Raw genomic sequence first — 24,819 nt, forward strand, 5'->3', positions numbered from 1 at the left:
TTCCATAAAACCCAGAATCCACTCCTGTTAAGACCTGAGGAAGAGCCCCAGGCTATGACTCTATTAAAAAAGGCATCTCTGCAAAGGCCCAGGGGCCACCCACACCATTTCTGAGCAACCCTGGGCTCAGGAGCCAAACCATCCTCCAGGGTCTGGAGCAGAAGCGTGGCACGGAGGCTGCCTGATTATCTCCAAGAAAGGTCCAGAGAACTGCAACGTGAGTACTGACAGGCTTCAATCAAGCTTGGAGGAAGCGGGGGAGGCCTGGCCTCGTGGGAGAAGTGGGCCTGGGGGTCCACGCAGCCTTTGGGGCCACTCGGAGCAGCTTCACCGTGGGCGGCCGTCTCCGCTTGGGCCTCGGTGTTCTCGTCTGTGGACTAGGGCCGCAGGGGCCGGCCGGAGCAGGTGGCACCAGGTGATGTGTGGAGAGCACAGGTGGGATGCACCCAGGATGGTGTCTGTCACAGAGCTGGCACCCCACGTGCCAGCCCCCAGCACGATCGTGTGGCTCCGGCTAGAGCGGGCGGGGGCCTGGCGCTTCAAGGAGGCGACCGACAGCCGCCTCTACCCAGGAATGACTCAGACCACACCCTGAAGGAGAACGTCCTGACAACACACTGACAAACTTTAGAACGGCAGAGTTAGGGCTCTGGAACCCCTTCTCTGACAGCTTCCCATTGTGGGCTAACCTGAAGGAAGGAATCCAGATGAGAAGACTTCTCAACTCTGATGCCAACAGGCTGAAGATCCACGTAAAAGCTCATGCCGCCGGGACTTCCCTGGCGGCCCAGTGGTTAAGACTCTGCCCTTCCAGTGCAGGGGACGTGGGTTCGATCCCTGGTCGGGGAACTAAGATCCCACGTGCCGTGGAGCAACTAAGCCCGCGTGCCACAACTACTGAGCTTGTGTGCTCTGGAGCTCTGGAACCCGCGCACCACAGCGAGAGAGGAGCCTGCACAACACAACGAAGAGCTCGTGTGCCGCAACTAAGACCCGATGCAGCCAAATAAATAAATATTTTAAAAAGTTTTTTAAAAAATCCAAGCTGCCACTTGGGGCAAGTTGAAATTTGAGCAAAGCTTTATAATTATGGAAAGAAGCGTACAAGTGACTCAAATCATATTCACAGTAGCTCTCTGATGAAATGTATCCCCACCGGTCCTCTGCCAGCTGCCTTACAGGTGAAATGGAACAAAAACATTTCTTGAAAAAAGTGAATAGTTCTAATATTTGCATTTTAAAAACTGTACTAAACCAATTTTGTCAAACATTTCCTGAACTAGAATTGCTGCTAGGCTAAGACCATGATCTTCCTGCCAAGCCCCCAGGGCAGTGGATTTTCACCGCTAAGTGACGGGCCTCCAGAGCTGATATGAGTGGGAACTGCGACCTCGGGTTGTAGGGAGACCAGCCGGCGCAGCAGAGACTCTGCTCAGATGCTGGATGTGCCTCGAGGGTGTCTGCACCATGTTTCCAATGCAGCCGCTCAAGGCCAACAATGGGCCCAGCCGGCCGCCGTCTCAGGTGTGGAGGAGCTTTGCCAAGTGGACGTTCAGCAACCCCCGGCAGATGAGAGCACAGCCGTCGGGCCCCTGGATGACGCTTGGCTGGATCTGAGCAGGGACACTGGGCACCCCTGAGCCTCAGGGGCCACACTTCTTTCCCGTGGCCGCTGCAGGACCTGGGGTCCACCTGCAAGTCTGCATTCCGGCCACGCCGCTGCGTCCCCTCCCACCTGACCAAACAGCCTGCCTGTCCTCCCGCCTCAAATCTCCTCCCGTCCCCATTCCATTTTGCAAAGAAGCAAAATACTAACTTTAACTGCCAGCTCTATTTGTAGCTATTTCTGGCTCAAAACTCCTTTCGGCTTCCCAGCGCCTCTGAGTTAAGGTTATTCCTCAGCCTGGTGTGTGAAGCCCTCAGTGGCCGGCCTCAGTCTCTCTTTATAGCTACAGCTACTATTATCCCCACAAATGTGCCAAGCACGCCTCCACACGGGGACACTCTCCCAGGCGTGGCCTCTCTCCCCACCCCATGTCTTGGCTCATGTGGTCCCCTGGGGACTCTCTCAGACAACCTCCGTGCCCGCCCACGCCTGACAGGCCTCTCAAAGCCTGGCTCCCACCTGCCCCGCGGCTGCAGGTAACTTCACACCTGACCAGATTCCAGAAGCCTCGGCACTTTGCACAGTCTACACCGCATCTCCGCCAGCTGCATCCCGGCCTCATTCATTCGGCCAAAACATGAGCTGCTTCAGGGGCGAAGTGATGGTAAACTCACCGTATACACCTCACACCACCTCACACAGTACGTACACATGGTCATTTTTTTTTTTTTTTTTTTGCGGTACGCGGGCCTCTCACTGCTGTGGCCTCTCCCGTTGCAGAGCACAGGCTCCGGACGCGCAGGCTCAGCGGCCATGGCTCACGGGCCCAGCCACTCCGCGGCATGTGGGATCTTCCCGGACCGGGGCACGAACCCGTGTCCCCTGCATCGGCAGGCGGACTCTCAACCACTGCGCCACCAGGCAAGCCCCATATGGTCATTCTTAATAAGCATGCCGAATGACAAAAATAAAAGCCCTGATCGTATAGGAAAACTACTTTTTAAATGGACAAAGCTCCTCAAAAAGGAACGAAATTCTGACAGACACAGGTTACAACGTGGATGAACCTTAAAAACATTATGCTAAGTGAAATAAGCCGCACACAAAAGAACAAATATACAATTTCAGTTATGAGGTTTGCAGAACAAACTCATACAGTCAGAAAGTAGAATGGGGGTTGTCAGGGGCTGAGGGAGGAGGGAACGGGGAGTTAGTGTTGAATGGGATGATGAAAAAGCTCTAGAAATGGATAGTGGTGATGGTTATACAACAATGTGAATGTACTTATTGCTACTGAATTGTACACTTGGAAAAAACGGTATTTGATCACAATTTAAAACTTAAGATAAGTGAATTTGAAAATTAATGGAAAGATGAAAGAAAGCAAAGAAAGAAAGAAAAAGGAAGGAAGGAAGGAAGGGAGGGTGGAACGGAGGGAGGGAAAGGGAGAGAGAGAGGGAGAAAGCAAGAAAGGAAGCGAGAAAGAGGAAAAACCATCCAAAGCTGCACAGTGCTTGGCTGCTGGGATGCATCTCCTGCCCCCTCTGGACAGAGCCCTGGGGTCACCGTGGGACGTACAGAGTGGCTCACAGACCTGGCCCTAAATAGGTCTCGGCCTCTTGGTGGCTGTGTGACACTAAATGAATTTTTGGTGATAATGACCAGGGTGGAATTTGAGAAAAAGACGCTTGCTGTATAAAGAAGCTTCACTGACATCCCCAGGGCAGTCCTCCCGCTCTGGGCTAAGGTATCTGGCTTCTGACTAGATGAGCACTTGCAGTCTTTTATTAGCACGAATTTTCTATTTCCTTAATTTTTTCTGGTCTCTCTCATGTTCTCTGTAGTTGGTGCATTTTTGTTTCTAACCTCTCCTGGTTTAGCCCAAATTGCACCCCGTGACTCTGGGAAGCACGCTGTCCAGCTCCCTGGCCTGGGGGTGCCCTTCCCTGCTTTCTGCCAGTTGCGACAGCAAACTGCTCTCCAATTAAGTACTCCACTGGCAAAACCAAACTCACTCGCTTTGTAGTTTGCTTGAAGTCTGAGTGAATTATGTCCATTGCTTCACCCAGTGGGTTCACTGTCACGGGCTCAAATTAATCATGCTGTTTAAGCCCGGCTGCCTTTCTGTAAATCTCTCTCTACCCAATTTGTACGTTTCTAAGCATTCTAGCAAAATCCCTCATCAAAGATCAGAGGTTCTTTGCCAATTCAGCAGATGGGCTTATAGGCATGTGGTTTTATCAGTTTAATTCCTAAACTTAAAAATACACAGATGACCTGCTGTGTCTCCTTAAGCCCTCTATCTGTAATTTTTTTTTTAGTAGGAAAAAAAACTGTCACATGCCCTTTTATTTGCCATCCCTTCTGAAATATTTTATTTCTACTTTCTCTTTGCAATTTCCTAATTATATTTTCCCCAGTCCCTCCAAAAGAGAGCCTAAAACATCTGTTCTATTATTTCCACTGTCTTCGATTCTATTCTGCCTCCGGGATATAACATTTCTTGCTTGTTTTCTTCAGTCTCTCTAACACACACTAAAGAATCCTTTTGTTCCTCAGAGAACAGTCTCAGCTGACACCAAGATCTGTCAACACACCTCCAGGCTCCTCCTTCCTCATTGTGAGATGCTTCTGTCTTTCTCTCCTGAGAATGCTTCTTCCGCCTGACAGCACTGGGCACCCTGGTCCCATTCTTTCATTTGAGATTTACGGGGCAGGGTCATGGTTTGAGAGGAAATTTTAGTCCTGTTCTCATTCTCGTCTGTAGATGAGTCCTATCTCATGCTGGACCGATGTTAGACACTGGAAAATATTTCAGGGAAATTCTACCAGGAAAAATTCTACCAAAAGAACCTCAGGCTTCTGCGCTTTGCGGGGGCTGGAGTCGTGAGTTTTAGATTGTGAATCGAGGCCTCTGAGATCCTGAAATGCTTCCTGAATTAGACTGATGTGACAGTTAATCTTCCCTGCATTTTTAGCATGAAGTACTTTTTATTATGTTGAAAGTTCTGAAATACTGAAACAGGCAATCCCTAAATGATGTCCTCGGTAGCTTTTGAGTAACCAAAAAATTTCATTCCCAGTGGACAACAGGATAATAGACTGTTTTCCTATTCTACTTGTTTCCACACATTCTTCCTGTTGTTTTTACAGTCAGGCAGAGCTAAGAATCCAAGTCAGATACGTAACATCAGCCGTGCTGTATGAACGCAGAAGGGCTGGGAGAAGTCGGTCAGGCTGGCTATTATATTCAATATTCCAGTGAACACATGGATTATAAAAATATAAACGCGGGGCAGACGTTCTCTCCCAAGAGCACTTTCCCACTCGTAAAGATGGAACTGGTGCTATACAACACCCGGAAGAGGATTCCAGCACACCGTGCCCCCTCCATCCCACCAGTAAACCCTCCCTGCTCCCTGTCTGAGGGGCAGCCTGCCCCTGAACCGCTGTCACCTGCCTGCACCCGCGGCCCCTCCTTTGCAGATGCTCTGGACAGCAGGAGCCTGCTGTGAGCAAGGAGCTCCTTGGAGAGGAAGGAGCTGGGATGCAGAAGCTCACAGACTGGGCACATGTGGCATCTGGAAAGGAACGTGTGCTCGGGGAAGTAAAGTGTCCCTTGGAACAGTCACGCCGCCACCACAAATGACAGGGGAGGGGAGAGGCTCAGGGCTCGGGGGGGAAACTGCACATCAGTGCCTGGGACTGAAAGAAAGAAAACAAGCTGCCGGACTGGCACACAGGTGCGATCCCTGGAAAGCAGAGAAACACCGCAGAGAAGAGCGAGACTCTCGGAACAAAGGATGACGTGAATTGGGGGCAGGATTTCAAAGCTTTACTGAGAGCCCAACAGATGTGGGAAAGACACAACGATTTTACTGGTGGGACAGAAACACTTTTTAGGGTGACGTCTCATTTCAAAACTGGTTTCCTAAGGGTCAGAAATACATGAAGTTATTTCACTTCACCGTAGAAGTACACAGTCAATTGTGTACCTTGTACTCAAGGCGCATAGATTGTTTGACGCATTCTTTCCCAGGTTATTTTTGAGTAATAAAGTATGCCCCCCCCCAAGTCGTCCGAATGAAAGCCTCAGATTTTGGTGGGTACAAGTGTTCACCTGAAATAGAGTTAAGGTGAATTTAAGTCATTTGAAAATATAACACGTTAGAGTAGTTTCTGAATGAGTAACAGAAAATGTTGCCCCAGAGGCAACACCTCCACAAACTAGAAATTTGCTTTATTTATGAGATGTAGGGACAGACGGAGTGAGGCTCACAGAGACACACGGCACCTTTCGGAGCACGTCTTTATACATTTCTGCATTATGGGGAAAACAGTCCCCTATTTTTAGTGTTCTGTACCGTGTTTCTAATTCATACGATCCTAGTAGGTTTTTGTCTTATTTACTAGATTTTCTCTCCTGACGTGCCCCTAAGAGCCCCAGCAGCGGAATCAGACAGGGTGGCTCCCGTGTGTCAATTACGGTGACTCAGGGCCACAGTCTCGGAACGGGGCTCGTCGTCCTGCGGGTATCGGAACCCGGTCAGCAGGTCGGGAGGGGGTCAGGCCGGGAGAACTCGGCCGCCCTCTGGCTCAGGAAGCATCCAAAGTGAGTGGGCAGATGCTCCAGGTGCTTCACAACTAGCAGGTCGTGACGTGAACCTCTGATGAAAATGCCAAACATGAAACGAGGGTGGAGGGCTGGCCCTGAACGAGGAACGAGAAGGAGCGGCGCCAGGGCGGCGGTGACCCACAGCCCCGTCGGGGACAGTGCTGGAGACACGGACGGAAAGGGGGTCACAGCCCCGCGGAGCGAGAACACAGAGCGAACAGCAGAGGGGGAGCCTGTCACCCCAGGGGGGCCAGGCTGGCCGTCACCACGGACCCAGTGAAGGAGACGTGAGGCCCCTTGGACGCCACAGACCTGCCGGCTCCCCGGCGGCCGTGACCATGGACTCACCTTTCACAGACCGCAGGCCTCGCGTCACCGGCCGCCGGGCCCAGGGACGAGCAGGGCTGCCGCGGCGGTGGGGCCACCGGGGCCGAGTCCAGGGAGCAGGTCCGGCGCTGCGGGCCGGGGGCAGGGGCCGGGGCCGGGGTGTCGGCATCACAGGGCCCGGGGCAGGCGCAGGGGGCGCCAGGGGCCCCGGGCAGCAGCTCAGCCCCCGGCTCGACGTCCAGGGTGGGCGAGGCCGGTGGCGACCCCCGCGGCTTGCGCTTGGTGGAGGCCCCGGAGAGCAGCTTCAACAGCCCCTTTCTCTCTTTCTAGAAAAAAGAAAAAAGCACGAGAGTCGAGGACATGGTTCTGTTGCTGCAGTTTCAAGTTCTGACGTGAGCTTTCGAGGGGCGCCTGTGGGCGTCTGGGGACTCTCAGTCTGGATCCCGGGGGCCGTGTGTTCACCTGCCCTTGGCCTCCCCCGCACCTGCCTGGGCATTTTCCCTAGTTCTGGACATTCCACTGCTCATCGGCATCCTCCACGGAGGAGGTAAGACAAACAGAGAAAAATGATGTGAAACCCAAATCTCACCTATTCACCTCTCAGGCTTGGTGAAGGCAAAGTAGCACTTTAGGACAAAATGGAAATTTCAGATTATGGCTTTAATTTCCTGAAATTCTGCCTACCCTAGCTCTAATTCTTGTGTGCTGAATTAGCATAAACCTGTTCCCATTTCTACAGCCACAGACCTGACGCTTATCATTTATAGGGGTGATGTCTTTTTTTTTTTTGTCCGTGCCGCGCGGCACGCGGGATCTTAGTTCCCCAACTAGGGATCGAACTCCCGCCCCCTGCAGTGGAAGCGCGGAGTCTTAACCACTGGGCCGCCAGGGAAGTCCATGGAGGGGATGGGTGACGTTTTGATCAAAGTGTTCACTTGTCACCACCTTGATGAAATTAAACAAACCAATAATAACAGAAGTCAAACCATTTCTATTGCGCAAGTACTTCCTTGATTAAAAAGCGAAAAACAACTCCACAAAATTAGAAAAAAGCACTTCAGTATAATAAAAACCATTTTTATGTCTCTTTTTTGCAAGCAACCATACAAGTAAGAATTTTTCCTAACCGTCTCACAGAAGCCACCTCGTGGCTCTACATCTTTGCTCTGCTAGGAAACCAGATAGAGGGCTGGCTCTCCTCCGTGCCCAGACCCCAAGTGTCAGTGTTCTTCTGATGCCCAAGCACAGGTTAACAATCATCGCTTTAAATTGTTTTACTAAGATGTCAACTACATCATCAGGTCCTCTGACTCAAAACATGGCCTGAGAATAAAACACTTCAGAGAAATAATTTTTTAGAACACTCTCCAGGCAAGCTGGGATTATTAAGGTCCACTAACAGGGAAGCAGAATTATGAGGGGCCCTTAAGGAGACAGAACACTGAGGAATTTTTCCTGAGTACTGAGTTAGTTCAGACTCCGTAGAAGTCCCTTAGGGGGAGGCATAATAACACAGTTTCATTAGAGGCAGGCTGGCAGAAACAAAAGTAATCATGTATCAGATGAACAAGTGTCCCAGGGGGTCTGCACCCCCAGGCCCCATTTAGCTATCGCTACCCACAGCAGGGGCAGGAATGAAGGGGGGAGGAGCAGGCTGTGCTGGACCATTTCTGTTTGTCGGGGGCTCAGGCTGCAGAGCTGGCGCATCAGCCCCCCAACCCTTCCCCTCCCTCCTGAGGAAGGTTCTCTTGCATCTCTAGTCAGGCCGGGCCTCAGCCACACCTCTCTGGCTTCTGCTTCACCCCTTCACCTTCCGTAGGACCATGCGTGCACTGCAGAGAACGGTCCCACATTCCTTGGCCAGGTACCCGAGCCTGCATGTCCTACGGCGCCAGTGCCGAGAGCAGGACACACATGAGCTGGCAGAGGACGGGGGATGGGAAGCAAGCTGGCCGGACCCAGGGCTGAGGAAGGAGGAGAGGACAGTCTGCACTCCACAGGGCAATGGTGATTCCATCTACACGGCAGCCTGTGAGGGGGAAGGACACGCCTGCTGGCACATCTGCCCCTCCTCTGAGGGAGCCTGGGGTCTCGGGGCTGATATGTGAGCTGGGAAGAACGTCCAGCCTTGCAGGTCCTCAGCGGTTCCCGCTGGGACATCAGGAGGCACACGAGAGCCCCGGGGCCCCACAGGTCTACTGAGAACACAGTCCGGTGATAAACTCAGTCTCAGGAAACCACGGCTAAAGACTCTTCCTAAAAGCTCAGTCCTCATGGCAGGAAAACAGTTAACTGGATGCCTCTCGGGGAACAGCCTCAAAAGTGATTAAGAAAGATGACTTTGTTCCTCTAAAGGGTCACACACATGAAGTGCAGCTCCAGTGACTTCCAGGGGGTGTGTGGGGATGGGCTGGGGGATGGGGTGCGGATGGGGGTGGGGATGGGGGAGGGGAGGGGGTGGGGATGGGGGAGGGGGAGGGGATGGGGTGGGGTGGGGGTGCGGATGGGGAGGGGGAGGGGAGGGGGTGGGGGTGCGGATGGGGGGGAGGGGAGGGGGTGGGGGGGGGTGGGGATGGGGGTGCAGATGGGGGTGTGGGTGGGAGTGGGGGTGGGGATGGGGAGGGGGGATGGGGTGGGGTGGGGCTGGGGCTGGGGTGGGGCTGGGGATGGGAGGATTGGGGTGGGGGAATGCGGGCAGGGATGGGGCACTGGCATGGAGGGTCCAGTAGCCGGGCTGTGAATACCATATTCCAGTGTTTCCATGTTAGCAGAACACTGAGCCCCTTGAGAGAATTTTGCAAACTCAGACATGTATCATTAAGGGCACCTTTGTTTCTCAAAACAAAACAGCAGAAATGAAAACTACGGATGAATTAATAACAGATACACTTCAGCAAAGTAATTTTTAAAATGTCATGTTAGCATGCACGGAAAAGGGCATATCTTTTAACATAAATCTTAATAATTCTTCTCCTGTGGGTTTTTCCAAGAAACTATTCCTAGATGTATAATGTTTTTGCTGTCATAATTCCTCTTCAGAAGATTTCATCATTTAAAATCACATCCCATATGAAAACAAAAAGCTATTTGGGTCAGGAAATCATCACCAGATAGCCAGAAAGAGTTTCACATATAAACATAATGTCTGAACATAAAGTCAATAAGTCTGTATTAGTCACACAGCAGAGGCTGGGGACACTATGGAAACGCCACGTCAGAGCTCCTTCCCAAGCAGAAATGAATCGCACTTGAACTACTCACCATTACCCACACCCGAGCCTGTCTTCTTCTCTGGTCTGCTGTGCCCTGAGATGCACAGAGAACGTTGCAAGAGGGAGGCTTCTGGGCCTTTGGTATCAAAAATCTACGTCGTCAGGCTCCCAAGGATAAGAGGTGCTGTGCACAGGAAAGCCACCTCCGACACCTAATGCACACCATCGTCTGATGACAATCACTCGTTTCTTAAGAGAGTATTTACTGAGCATCGAATACGATGCCTCAGTGCCCTGGGCTCTGGGATCACAGCAGTGAACCTGCAGCAAGAAGCTCACACCATCCGGCAGAGACGCAGCCCTGCGGGCACACAGGTGCTCACAGGAAACACAGCAGGGCCGGGGGAGGACGAAGGGGTGCTGGCCCCAGTGGACGCGCGGCTCAAGAGGCATCGTGCGTGGAGAGAGGGAAAGGCCACGTGAGATTCCAGATGTGGTTAAACCCCAATGGGCTCAAGAACCTTGCTCAGTGCTTCCACAAGTCTCCATGTTTGTTCCTGACACCCACCTGATGGAACAGGAATCAGTACTGTCCTCATCGCCTAAGGCTTATCAACGGTCATCACTGTCAGGGGTGACGTGGGCTTTCATCCGAGCCCACCCTCTGCTCTGAGCTCAGTGCGGCCACATCTCTGGAAGTACCTCTGCTCTGGGGACCGTCCACCAGGGCTGCAGGCCACAGAGGCCAGGGGGCTGAGCTCTGCGGGCGGGTCTGGACCTTCCAGACCCGGCTCGGCAGCAACTTCTCCTTAAGACAACGAGACAGTTTCAGATGAAACTGTTTCAACGAAACAGCCAAGCCACAGACTACCTTGTTTCTGACAGCGAAACACGAGCTGGGAGGAAGGAAGATCGCGGAGCAAAGGAAGCCACGAGCAGGGACTTCAGGATGAATGTTCAGGAGAGAAGGAAACGGGCACTTAAACCCTAGATGGATGCTCTAGTCAAGAAACCCAAGAATGGGACTTTCCTGGTGGGCCAGTGGTTGAGACTCTGCGCTTCCAATGCAGGAGCTGTGGGTTTGATCCCTGGTCGGGGAACTAAGATCCAGAGGGCAAAACATAAAATTTTAAAAAAGAAAAAAAAAAAAAAAAAGAAACCCAAGAATAACAGCAAGGGTCCTCAAGCATCGGCACAGTGACAAAGAAGGGGACAGTTGTTAGGGATTTGGGGCACTAAACTGGACGTGTAGGAAAGCCACCTTCCAGGAAGGTGTTCCAGGAGCCTGGGGCCCAGCACCACTCAGCTGGGGGGCTTGGGAACAAAGGACAATATGGGGACGATGCTCCCAGCACCTGAGGGACTAGGGAGGTGGGCCGAAGAGGAGGGTGTCAGAGACGGATTCTTCTCTTCTCCTGTTGTGAGATTAGGACAGTTGAGTTAATTAAACCATCAGGCTTTAATTAGAGGCCATTAGACAAGCTCTAAGCAAACCAGGCCCCTGCCTGCAGACGCCTCAGGGTTGAGAAATCCACACCCAGGACAACCAGTCACAGAGGACTAATCCTCCCCAAATAAGGTGACACTTAACCTGTAGCCAATCACATAATCTCCCTGCTTTGTTTCTGCATCTTCTCTATAAAAGCCTGGCCCTCAGCTCCTGGCTGGTGTCTCCTGACCACTCCCACTGTGGCACTGCCTGATTTGAACGGAATTTTGCTCAAATCAAACTGTTACATTTTTAAAATGCCTCAGTTATGTTTCAACAGAACTCTGAGTTTGTAAGAACAGCCGATTACATAATTGGTGCTAATGAAAAAGATTTTATTTCTAGATGAAAGCTTGATAGACCCAAATAATATGTGCTATATTTTGGTATCTAGGGGAAAAAAGCACGAATACGCCACCATATTAGTGGTTTTCTTTGAAACCCTGGATCACATTTAGGTTTTAGATGTCTGGATCTTCTCTAACTTCTAAATAAATATGCAGAAGTTAAAAAAGTTTATAATTAGAAAACAATAAAAAACGTATATACATATACATGAGTATCTCATAAGGACTGAGAAATACATTTGCCTGGAGACGAGCTGATCAAATAATGAAGCCTTTAAATGGAGCATGAAGTTAGAAAAATGTCCAGATAAGCGGTTAAACTGATAACCGTAAAAGCTATCAGAGGTCTTACAGAAAGAAGAAAAACAGTGGTAGAAACGCCCAGAGTTTCAAACAAGAAAAAACTGAGATGATGTTTGGAAACATATGACAGAGCTTCCAACACCTATTTACCAAACCACACAACACAGTTACCGACAGAGTTAGCTAGAGATTTCACGTCGGGGCAAAAACACGTTTCTGAGAGTTGGTGAGCGAGGACTTCCAGACAAAATACTGTTCAAGAGGAACAGCTCTGAGCACACGTGGGAGTGACCCGCCATGTGGGGCGGCCTGGCGGGCCCCCGTGTGCACAGAGAAGGGCACGATGGATGAGCCCTCATCTGGGGTAGAGTTTATGTACATGGGTGATGCCGATCACAGAATGACAAGGAAGATAGAAATAATGAGGGAATTGTCAAAAACCTAGATAGTGGCTGCCAAGTCCCAACTAAAACTAGAATCTCTGATACACTTAGAATCTCAGATACACTTTTCCCTTGACCTGCTGATAATTTTTTTTTCATATTTATTTATTTATGTATTTGGCCACGTCGGGTCTTAGTTGCAGCACTCAGGATCTTCTGTTGTGGTGGGCAGGCTCTTCATCGTGGAGCACGGGCTCTCTCGGTAGTTGCGGCGCTTGGGCTTAGCTGGCCCGCGGCATGGGGGATCTTAGTTCCCCGACCAGGGATCGAACCCACATCGCCTGCACTGGAAGGCGGATTCTTAACCACTGGACCACCAGGGAAGTCCATGACTTGCCGATAATTTAATCTCACAGGAAGCCGAGCTAACTGCAACGTAGGGTCTAACTCTGATCACCTGGGGGAAAGGCAGAGCCCAGGGGCAGAGATGTCCAGCGGGTGAGGACTCCGAAGTGCGTGCCCACAAGACAGACTGCCCGTCGTCAGGCTTGAACTCCGAAGTGTAAAAGGACTGATTTTAAAAGTTCCCAGAAAATATATGCATGACCGGAAACTCAAAAGGAAAGATGCTTCAAGAGCAGTGGGAGGGCTTTCCAGAATGAGGTTCTAAGCACACAAATGCAAACTATCTCAGCGGATGAAAATGCAGAGCCACCTAAAGGCACTGATGTGATGCCCCAGGAAGCGGCCAAAAGGGCTCCACAAAAGGATCGGGAGAAGGGCCCTAAGAAGAACATATCACGGCCGTGGCAATTCAAGAAGCTGAAGACCAGAATGAGCTTAAATTAAACTGGCAAAAATGCTAATGACCAAAAACAAAGTGTGTGTGTGTAGGGAATGCTGCCTCAAGTTACGCTCGAGAAAGGAAGAACGAGAGAGACGCGGAGCTGCCGTTTGGGGTGGATGGAGGTCCTCAGATACAAGAAGAAAGGGAAGGGCCACCTTCCGAAGGGAAAGGAAGAACAAAGCCCCTTGACAGAAGGGAAACGGGGCAGGAGACTGGGATTTAGAGATCAAACCAATCCTCCCCACAGGCTGAATCCACCCCAGCGGACAGAGGAAATGCAACCAATAATCTGACAGATCGGGCTTCCCTGGTGGCGCAGTGGTTGAGAGTCCACCTGCCGATGCAGGGAACACAGGTTCGTGCCCTGGTCCGGGAAGATCCCACATGCCGCGGAGCGGCTGGGCCCGTGGGCCATGGCCGCTGAGCCTGCGCATCCGGAGCCTGTGCTCCGCAGCGGGAGAGGCCACGGCAGTGAGAGGCCCGCATACCGCAAAAAAAGAAAAAAATCTGACAGATCCTGGTGAACCTGGGATCAGGGTCAACTCAACAGGCCAAAGAAGGGCATGTCTAGTCCTCATTTTCATAAAGAACACAACAACACGCCTTGCAGACCATCTGGAAAATCCTAGAACAGTGTATTCGATGAAAGGCTGACTTAGGAGAGGAAGTGAGACCGAGGAAGAGTCTCTTCCAGGAGATGCTGGCTATAGTCAGTTACAGCAGAGACGATGGGGCAGCCGGGGAACAGTCTGGATGGAGGAATGAGAGACGCTCAGATCTCATCTGGCATCCGTCAAGCTCCCCCTGGATGTCCTGGGCAACAGGATGGAGCGATGGGGGCAGCGTGACACTCGTGCGAATCATGGGATCACTGAGTTTAGAGTAACTGGGACAGTCTCTTTAGTGAGCTGGTAACATTAAATGAGGTGGCAGACTTAGAAAGGGACGTCTGAAATCTGTGACATGAGGAATAGGAAAAAAAAAAACTGTAGAGCGTAGCCTTTCAAAAAAGAAGATAACCCTGAACTACCTCCCGGGGTCATGTAGAAAGGAGACCGTCAATTTTCTTTCTTTCTTTTTTTCTTTTTTCCCCTGCTGCACAGCTTGTGGGATCTTCGTTCCCGGACCAGAGATTGAACACAGGCCCTTGGCATTGAGAGTGTGGAATCCTAACCACTGGACCACCAAGGAACTGAGATCATCATTTTCTACGTAGCCCCTCAAAACACAGAGAGAGGGTTTGAAGTCACAGAAGACAGGTGTGTGCCGAAGCGACTTTCTCCGAGTCGGAGGTGCCTGGAGACAGCAAGGATGCTGTGGAGCCAGGGCACAGGGGCCACAGGGGTCCAAGCAGGGGCCAGTGGCCACTTGTCAAGGGTGGGGACTCAGCAGGATAAACGCAAGGGTCTTATCAGTTACTGCTGTAACCAATCACCCCAAACTCCATGGCAAAAAGCCGGTGTCAGCAGGGCTGGGTCCTTCTGGAGGCACCGGGGGAGAGCGTTTCCTCGCCGCTTCCCGGTTCCAGGAGCTGCTTGCATTTCCCGGCTTGCGGTCCCCTCCTCAGGTCACTCTGCTCCCTGGTTCCGACCTCACATCTCCTCGGGCCCTGATCCTCTTCCCTCCCTTATATGAAGATCCTTGTGATTATACTGGGCCCACCCGGATAATTCAAACACCTTTAAACCTTTAATTGAATCCCATCCGGAACATCCCCTTTGCAATGTAAGGAAACGTATTCTCAAACTTCAGGGATCAGGAAATGGACATCCTTGGGGAAGCCATTATTCTGTCTAGCACAGGCGTACTTCAGCCTCAGAGATTCCGTGAGTGCTTCCCTGGGAGGCCTGCGGCTGAAGAGTCTGTCCTCCTCTGTGACAATGGCCCTGACACACCGTCCCGGAACCTTCAGATCTAAACTGTAAAAGAATTCTTCTGAAGATACTGACAAAGTTGACCATGTCAGCATGAGTACAAGTTTAACGTAGTTAATTATAAACAATGAACAGATACCAATCTTTTGCAAAAACACTCATGGTAACTCAACAATTAAATATTAACTTTTTAGTAGCCTGTAAAGTTTATTTCCTTGCAAACCCCTGCTTACGGGCTTCCCTAACCATTTAAACAGAGCGACACACATGACCACGGAACCTGGTGATGACCCTAGAGCTGCAGGCCAGCTCTGGGGAAAAGGCACGAACACTGGGGGGAAAGTCGTGATTACAATACAATTGCGCAGAATCTGCTGTCACTCTGCTCTTTCTGTGCACATTTAATCACCAGGCATTTCCCTTGTCTCCAAACGCAACCAGAAGTTAGTCTTTCAAACACAGCTTCCCACTTACATCTCCTTTCAAATTCAGGCCCAAAGGAGAGGTTTTAAAAAGGTCTATCAAATTAGAAAATAATTTCCCCCCTGTTATTTCAAGTCAAGAGAAAACCTATCCACACAGATTATAATCAAACACAGTGTAGGAACAATAAAGCCACAAGTAACACTTCTGATCAACCGTTTCTAGCCCTTAGTATATATTAAGTACATTTCTGCAGGACTATTAACCAGAAGCAAAGCTCACTAAACAGGAGGAGTTAAGGTCAGCGAGGGCGTGGGGTGGAAGCCCCCGGAGGCAGACCCCAGCTTCCCACACCAGGGTCTAACTGCAGAGAGCCGGGCCCCGGTCACCTGGCAGGCCCTTGGGGTGGTCACCTTGCTGTCCTTGTCTGGCTTGGCCGCTGAGCTGCTGTCAGGAGAGGTGGGCGGCCCGGGGAGCACGGTCACTGGGCGACCGCCAGGCTCGGTCTCCAGGGAGGCGGCGGGGAGGCTCGGCGGGGCCGCAGCACAGGCCAGCGGGGCGCCGACCCGGCCCAGGCTGCCAGCAGCCACGTGGGCAGGGGGACCCATCGGGCCGGGGGGCTGGGGCGAGGCCAGGGGGTGATGGGGCAGCCCCGCGGCGCTCTGAACCTGGATGGGCGTCACGGCCGCCGTGGGGCGCTCCTGGCTGTGTGCCGAGACTGGAGAACGGGAGAGAAGAGCAGAGTGTGACTTGGATGCATGCTGCTCACCGACCCCGCGCCAGACCAGCGCGCCTGTCACAATGGTTAAGAAACCACGGTGGTTTAGGAGCGCTTACTTAGTCTTGGCAGGGCCCCTGGACACCACCCTTCCAGATCCCGGGATCAGCCCCACGTCTGCTGAGTGCCTGCGCGCCCACTCCACCCAGGGACCCAGTGACACCCCTACAGGGTCAGGTCAGGCTGGCCCCAGAGCTTTTTTATTATCATTGTTCTCCCTTTTCTCAGTAACCATTTTCCTTCCTTTGGTTATTCTGACAGAACCGAACAGTGTTCTCCACCACTGTTACCTAAGACTCTTGGGAAGTTTTCAATGCTGTAGAAAGAAGAAAGCTATTTAAGGTCCGGCTGGGTCTGAAGCAGAGCTGTGATGAAGCTCATACCAGACACTCGGCACAGCGATCCTCAGGGTGCCACGCCGCTGCAGCAGTGGGATTCGGGAATCACCTGATCTCAAGCACAAAAGTCACATTTTCAAGTACTATGGACATCGCGAGGGTCCACCTAATTTCCTTCAGAGTGTCCACCGGTAGATCAGGCTTGAATTCACGAGCCACGCAGGTGGGGTCAAGTGGCTGTGAGTAGACTGTAGCTGCCTGTCTCCTAACGCTACTCACTAATTTGAAGGTTCCATCTGTCCTTCTCAGCATCTGCTGTGAAAGGTCTGATGTCGGTCAGGGCCCCCCCACCCCGGTGCCACCAGCCCGGCCCCCTACCTGTCCTCACAGCGCTGCGCGCCTGGTTGACGGTCATCTGTCCGGACATGTGCAGCAGGACCTTGGCCTGGGGACTCGTCTGGATGTGAGCTGCTGACACCACGGCGGTGGGGACCCCGGGACCGCCGGCCATGCCGTTCCCCGGGGGCTTCTGGGCAGGCGCTCCTGCGGGGGAAGGGCTGGCCGGTCCCCCACCTCGACTTGTCTGGCCAGCGGTCGACACGGGGACTTTACCCTGGGAAGCGCTGGTCGCTGACCTGCCGAGACAGAAGCCCAGTCTATCAGCAAGACAGGAGACAGAACAATTAATGACCAGAAAAACGATGCAGAGCTTACAAACAGAACACGTTAGGAAGTGAATGGAACTACCTGCCCAAGGGTAAGAAGAGCAGATTCAAAGAACGACGGCCCTGAGGCAGAGAACAGTCTGGAAACTGAGTCGGAGAAAGTCACACGTCACTCTGCTCAAGGACATACAGTTCCTGGTCTCAGCTCCCACCCGAAGCTAAACATCCCCACCAGCTTCCAGGCCCTGGAGAAGCCGCTCTGTTAGACGACAGGGTCTATGTTGTCACGGCTGTGTCCACGTGCCCTGCCCGCCTCCCTAACTGCCCCGTGTACACGTGCGTGTGTGCACTTTGCAACGTCCCCTCTGGCTTCCTTCGAACTACCTTAATCTCATTCACGTTTCAATCCTGTCATTCCCAGCAGCCTGGCTGAAGGCTCAGGCCTAAGACCTCGGGAGTCTACTCTGTTTCAGGTGGATTTCTTCCTTCTGTGACCCTTGATTACAAAGTACGATGTGTTATTTTTTTAGTAAATTCCTTATTAAATACTCCTGACTCAGTAAAAGTTCCCTGAAAGCAGGGCCATGTGCAATGGTTCTTTTCCATTCCTCTTGTACATGCACCGTTATAGGGGTACAGCCAGCTATCAACAAATATTTACTGGTTGAATTTAACTAAATTAGGTTCAGTGTAGTTTTACGTAACGTATTTTTTTAATATTCTAAATTCATTTAAACAACAATTCTATAGTAACTTTCTACCAAGCAGAATACTTCATTAACTTGAACCTCCTTATTATTTACCATGAGGAGTAACAGAGAATTTACTGTCAGTAAACATCTCTCCAGAGACTTTTGGATAATTTGTATTTGAATCTTATGAAAATGTTTTCCTTCGCTAACTTGATTTTTTGTTGCTGCTTTGGTTTATCTCCCTTAGTTGTTGTGGCTTTTTGTTTGTTTTCTTCCCACCAGGGAAGGTCTAGCTGCCGTCTTCCGGATGTGAGTGTAGATTTTAACATACACCGAGAAGTTTTATAGTGATGAAAAATCTGCAAGTCAAATGAAAGCTAACATGCTGTCACCTTCTGCAAACAGAATGATTCTCATCTGATCAGGCTGCTGGCCAGCCTCTGAATCAAGGCCAACAGCTGACAACGTGTCACTTCATTCAACTACTTACTTAAAATCAGGGACTTTGAGAAATGATTTAACACAGTTAAGCTGGCCCATTTATGAAGAGCCAGGTGGCCCAAAACTGGGGCTTCCTCAATGATGATGCCATTATAGGTCATTGCATTCGTTCCAGAGCTACTTTCCTCAGTGCCCAGAAAGGGGACTACCTTTAAATAAAGTGAAGACTATATATCTATACATCTAAAGGTCTTGCTTTCTACTGTCCTCAAACACGGTTTCTCAACCTTGGTGACATTTGGGGCCAGAGAGCTCCTTTCTGCGCAGGCTGTGCCGTGCCCTGCAGGTGTCCCGTGCGTCCCTGGTTTCTGCGCGCTGGAGACCAGTAGCACTCCCACCCCGCATCGTGACAATCAAAAATGTGTCCAGACATTGCCAAATTCCCCTGGGGAGCAAAACTGCCCTCATTTGAGAAGGGTGAAGGAGCTATGTCACACTGAAGGAATTCTGTTTCTGACTGTATTACAGAAAATAATTGTGAGGATTCAGAGATGACCGCCAAGCTACTGGAATAAATGGCTGGCTTTCTGCACCTCTTCACCAGGTGACCTCAGACGAGTTGCTTAACCTCTCCACCTCTACGGGCTCGACTGCTGAGTGGGGATTGCGACAGCACATACATCATCAGGGAGCTGTTTAAGGATGTGGCATTAACGCGTGTAACGCATTTAGAAATCTGCATGTCTGGCATCTCATAAGCATCACATAAACATTGGAGTATTAATAATAGCGCTTTTATTTATATTAAATGCTACATTTTTAATTTCCTGGCAGAAAAATATTGAAAATGGTGTCGCTGAGTCTTCTCACATGTAACTTAAAGCAAATAATTCAAAACCCAGTACATTTATTGGTAGGAACGTACAATTTCACATACATCCATGTGAAGAGTAAGCTAAAATTTTGAGAATTAGAAGGGATTTCGGCAAATACAGATAGGGATCTTTAAAATGCCGGCTGTGTAACAAGCAACTGTAGTGGGAGGAGGAATCTTGGACAGGCTGAAAAACATAGGAAAGGACAAAGCTTCTCTGTTTAGAACTCAGCAACCACTTACTCAGAGCCCTACCTCGTGACGGGGGCCACATAATTGCCAGGGAAGACCCCTATCTTGCTGGTGTGCATGGACGTGCCCTTGAACCAGCCATCCTGGCAGCGCTCAAACACGAGAAACATCTCCCCCTTCCTCAGCTCCAGCTCATCCTCTTTCCGGGGGTTGTAGGGATAAATGGCAACATACCTAGAAGAGGAAAAAACAGTTGATTTCAAGCTGAGTAACAGACAGACCACAAGATGCTCCAAACTCTTCTTTGGCACAAAGCCTTGGATGTTTCATACAAAAGTAAACAGAAAATACAATCCTTTAAGCTGTGAGCAGCCTTGGTCACTGTCCACTGAACTGCCACCTACATAGAAAAGACAGAAGCCTCCTGACTCAGAACTGCACACCTGGTCCTCCCGGTGTGAAGGCGACGATCCCTCCAAACGGTACTCGTGGGTGCGAAGGAATTACTGCAGCTTCCCAGGGTGCAAGCCTGCTGTGGGGCGTCAGGTGCCCACTGGGAAAACTGAGCCCTTCAGATGGCCCTGGTCAGACTTGGGAAGCAGCCCCGGCAGGAACATATGGTCCGAAATCCCGCTGGGAAGCTTGGCACACGGCTGAACCCGAAGGCCGGCCGCACCCGCGTCCGTGCGCTCAGCCAGGGAAGACACGGAATTTGCAAGAGTCAAAGGCAAGGCGAGTGCAGATCGCAGAGAGCCCCCGACAGCTCCTCCGTGCGCGGGACTGTGCCCCAACACATGGAGCCCGCAGATCGGCGGGCCACGTGAACCAGGCTCCGAGCGTCTCCTGGGTCAGTCCACACAGGGGAAAAGCCGCCAATGCCGAGCTGCATTCGGCCACGGGGAGCCCCTGGACGGGATAATGTCCAGACTTTTCACTGTAGGGGACCTGCAGCTTTTCACGCGCACGCTCTGCTAGGTCTGGCCTCTGCCCAGCCCCTCCCTGTTCCCGAGCATCCTTACGCAGGGGTGGGGACAAAGGTGGGGACAAAGCCCTGGCAGGAGTGGCAGAGGAAGGCCGGGAAGACCCGCACTCAGCAGGCCAGCCGCCCGGTGGCCCATCCTCAGACCCACTTAGTTTCTGTTTCCTAATGAACGACACGCACGACCAAGCATACGACACCACCCTGGCACCAGCGCTCCCCAGAAAGCCGTTCCCCGCGTCTCTGCTCGGGCTCAGTCCGCGGCCAGAAAGGACACCGCACTTACACGCTGGGGCGCGTCTGCGGCCGTGAGTGTGTGGTCTGGTCAGTGGGTCCGGCCACGGGTCTGGAGCCCATCCCGGGAGCAGCAACAGCGCCCATGGGGGTGGCCTCCTGGAGCGGGGGCGGGGGGAGAGGAGGATTCATAGTCTGGAGAGAGAGACAAAAAAGAAGAAACAAATGATTTATGCACATCTTTCACAGCAAAGAGGAGGGAAGAGGAATCAGAAACCCATGAAAAAAGACATCGGCGGAATCCACGCAGAGCAGAAGCAGCTGCCCTGTGCAAAAGCCTCCTTGGAAAAGAGTCCTCTTTGTTACCCTTTAAGATCTTAGAGCCACAGCGACCCCCTCCCCAAACAGGTAAGCCATCACACCTGGGAGAAGGGAAAGAAAAAAAAATGACGCAACTGCGTGTAATTTTAAGATTGATGGCTGCAAACCAGGACCAGGATCCAAATGCCTTTCAAGGGGGCGGCTATAATGTCACCCTGCTTGCTAGGAATTAATTTGTGATTGCTTCTGCAACCCGAAACGTAAAACACCATGGAAAACAATTTAGCTGCACCGTATGGCAAACCATCCCCACAAAAGAAAATTTCCTTTGATGCCTCGTTTCCCAAAACCACACACAATAGCAAGCCACAATCACTGGGCCATTGTTTTTACTTTTGTTTACTCTCTTCTTAGCTCTGCCAGCTTTTGAAATTTAGGACTATCGAGGCTGGTAATCTTTAACAAGTACACCGTGAGCAGCTGCTGGTCCCTTTATGGGCTCTGCCTACAGGACTCCGTGCCTTTTCAGAATCAATGGAGCAATTGTTACCTTCTGATCTATACACCCCGGATAATTCTTTAGGGTCTGGGTACCGAAACTCCTGGGAAAACAGGCACACAAAGACCTGCCCAAACCCCTACCTCGCCTGCCGTCCCCAAATCTTTGAACCATTCCACGTAAACACCGAATCAAAGGAGAAATAAGGAGGCTGAAGACTGCCCCTTGGGAGGTGTGCGTGGCGTCTCCACATCAGCTTAAAAGAAGAAAAAAACCCACGGTTTCTAAACATAGGGAACAGCAATTTCTTTCTATTTTTTTGGAAAAAAAATTTAATCTCATCAACGTTTCCTCCATCTGCCTATTAATGTACACAGTTCCAGAAACAAAATCAACTGAGTAGAAAAGGATATCAAATTTCCAGACACACGCTGCAACCATTTCACACATTATATTTAATTTTTCGACCTCGGAGAAGGCTTTTTCCACCCTGCAGCCGCGGCAGGACACCCAGGGCAGGATAAACGGCGCATTGCAGTCCCAGGGCGGGCGGGGTCATGTCGACACTCACAGAGCAGGCCGCGGGGGCAGCTCCGGGGAGGCACACACGGGCCTGCAGCCTTTACCACCTTTAACCGGGAGAAGGCCAAGCACTCATGCCGTTGGTCTCAGAGACAAAGTGGAGACAAATCGAGATAATCCTGGTAGAAGACTCAGCGCACGTGACCCAGGCGGGTCCTGGGCAAGGACCCTGAACAGAACAGCAGCCGGAGGGCGTGAAATCACCCCCAAGTTGTCCCCTCCAGTCTCCCCAGGCCTCACCTCAGAGCCGCGGAGCCGTGGGGGTCAGGTGACACACGGGACAAAAGGAGCCCAGGCCACCCACCCCTGGAATCACTCAGAACAGAGCCAAGGGCCCACTCGGCTCTCTGAGTAGAATTCCACTGGCAAACGGAGGAGAGGAAAACTGTCTGCTGCATCTTCACGTCAGTGACACAGAGGCTGTACTAAACTGGCCCTATGCGGAAAGAGACGAGAAAAAAAAAGGAAAGACAATCTAGGGACCTGATAAAAACACAGGCCACGCTGGTGGTGACAAAATGTAAGAACACATCACCTCTTATAGTTAAAAGAATGCAGTAAGGGAATGTTTGGTGTAGGTGACTTTTACAAAGAGTGAGTCAGGAGGCATCTGAGATCTGGCACCAGAGAGGAGGGTCTCGAAGATCCCAAAGGTGGTGCTGCAGGCAGAACGCAGCTCTCTCTCTCACGGGTGGTGCTGGTCAAACTGGGCAGACTTCTCCCCATCGCTGGGCTGCGTATCTTCGGAGAAATGTGCACGTGTGTGTGCGCGTTCGTGGGGGGGGATAAGCACACAGAAAGACTAGCAATCACACTCAGGCTCCCCAGCGTGGCTGCCCCCTGGGGCCGGTCAGATGCCAGGGCCCCAGCGTGTCCAGGACTGGGCCGGTCAGGAGGTCCCGTGGGCCGCTTGGTGAAGACCCCACACCGAGAGAATCTGGGGACGTGGATGCGCGGGAGCGACCGCGTCCTCCCGTCACTGCACGGCTGGGCGCCGGGGGCCAGGACACACCCTCCTGCCGCAGCAAAGGCACCTGTGGGCTGCTGGGAGCGCAGGACACCTCTGGTCACGACAGCGTTCAGAAGCCAACACCTCGCTTGTCACTGCCGTCACCAGACACTGATCTAAAGCAGCGGGGCTGGGAAGTGCGCCCGTGCTGAGCCGCGGGGAGGAGCTGAGGGCCAGGGGAGCGGGGCCGGGCCTCCGGGCTCCAACGCGGGGGACCAGACGTTGGCCGCGCTGTCGCTGAAGCGGGCCTCTGCTTGTGCTTCTGCAGATCCAGACCCTCTCCTACCCTCTCCACGGGGCGATGGTCTGAGGCCAGAACGACAGTCTCTGAATAATACTTTGCTTAAAACCAGGGCTCAGGGGCCAGGGTCTGTGGTGGGAAATGGTCACGTCTGCCCTGCCCAGGTTCTGTCCCTGACCCACTGATCTCTCTGAATAGATAGCTTTACACAGTGGAGGACGCCTAGGGTTTGGGGTCAGAAATGTAGATCCTAGCTCTCCCTGGCTCAGCCTTTGAGGGCCGCCCTCGGGCTCCCTCCAAGAAAGAAGTGTCCTGTATGAGTGACCGGTTCCAGGCCACCGACGGGCCACATCCGCTAGTGGACAGTGAGAGTTCAAGGCCGGACTGTGGCCCCCTCCTCTCTCTCCTCCTTGAACCCAGCCCCTAGGTGCCTGGGGGCCGAGCTCCACGAGGTCCTCACCCTGGGCGAGGGCTGCAGGCCGCTGACCAGGAAAGCGCTTTGCCTGGATGGAGCCTGGGGTTCTGACGGTAAAAGGTCCATGTTCTTTCCCACCGTCCTTCACGTGTGTCCTCACGTGTGCCCCTCCCTCTTCTCCAGGGTAGAAAAGTGGCCGGTGGCATAGACTTTGGGCATTTCTGGTTCTCTGAGCAAAGACCATTTAATGTCCCCCAATCCCGTCATCATTTCTTCCTGAACATCGATTCCAATGAACCCACTTGCAACCTCTCTCCAGGGTCTTTCTGTGTCGTGAACTCACACAGGTGCTTGGCCACCGAGGGGACAGCAGGAGGGGCGGCTGGTCATCCCTTCTCGGGGCAACGGTGCCACCAATTCCCACAGCATCACCGCCTGCACACGGCCATACGTGTGCAAATATTTGAGTATTCTGACTTTTTTAAACAATGACTAGGAAACAGAAAAATGGAAGCACTGATAACCAGCGATTCAAAAAAAACACTCAAGTGTCAGAATTCAGTAAAATTAAGAAGATGGAAAAGTGAGTTTTTCATCTCATCTGGACACTCCCAGGAACTCAGTCAGTCACTCGTGGGCACAGCTATGAAGAAAAGAAAAAAAATTAGAGTATATTTAAAAATGCCAGAGACAGACGCTTGGAAGATGATGTCGGAAGGGGAGATGTAATTAAGAATTTGGTAGATTAAAAAAACCTCTCTGGGAATGGACTTTCTCTCACCAATTGCCTTTGACATGTGAGGAGACACACCCACACCATTCACTGACTTTGCAGAAGTGACATCCGAGGGGTTCTCAGCAGCAGCAGGTCAGGGAAGCGGCCCTTGCGGCGCCCCGGGCACAGTGGAGGCTCAGGATGCAGGCTGCTGTTAGAACTCACGAGGCTGCAGAGTCAGAAACCGTCTCGCTGTCCTCGTGTCCCCATCACCCAGCTCTGCCCACGGGAGGTAACAGACCCTCAGCGAGGGCTTCACAAACGAGAAAGCCTCCCGTGCGCCTGCCGCCCTCAGGGCAGTCTGATATGGATCAAGGGCCTCGGTTCCTGCGATGCCAGGGTCCTTCTCTGTGGTCGC

At 51.9% G+C, this 24,819-nt stretch overlaps 1 protein-coding gene across 7 annotated transcripts in view; it reads right to left on the minus strand.

The window, feature by feature from the left end:
• Window positions 1–24,819, minus strand: part of SH3RF1 (SH3 domain containing ring finger 1) — a 159,160-nt gene that overhangs the window by 1,902 nt on the left and 132,439 nt on the right. For 5 of the 7 annotated variants that reach the window (XM_022594857.2, XM_089912676.1, XM_022594853.2 and 2 more), the window contains 5 exons: window positions 20,672–20,814; window positions 19,470–19,640; window positions 16,921–17,177; window positions 15,816–16,144; window positions 6,570–6,874 (listed from right to left, as the gene is read on the minus strand). In XM_022594857.2, the coding sequence (XP_022450565.2) occupies window positions 6,570–6,874; window positions 15,816–16,144; window positions 16,921–17,177; window positions 19,470–19,640; window positions 20,672–20,814 (1,205 nt within the window). The remainder of the gene's footprint in view (window positions 1–6,569; window positions 6,875–15,815; window positions 16,145–16,920; window positions 17,178–19,469; window positions 19,641–20,671; window positions 20,815–24,819) is intronic. The other 2 variants (XM_030761796.2, XM_022594856.2) reach the window with 1 other exon arrangement.

Source organism: Delphinapterus leucas, chromosome 6 (genome assembly GCF_059928025.1).
Source record: "Delphinapterus leucas isolate spDelLeu-1000000601 "Yukka" chromosome 6, BTC_Dleu_Yukka2, whole genome shotgun sequence".
Taxonomy (NCBI): domain Eukaryota; kingdom Metazoa; phylum Chordata; class Mammalia; order Artiodactyla; family Monodontidae; genus Delphinapterus; species Delphinapterus leucas.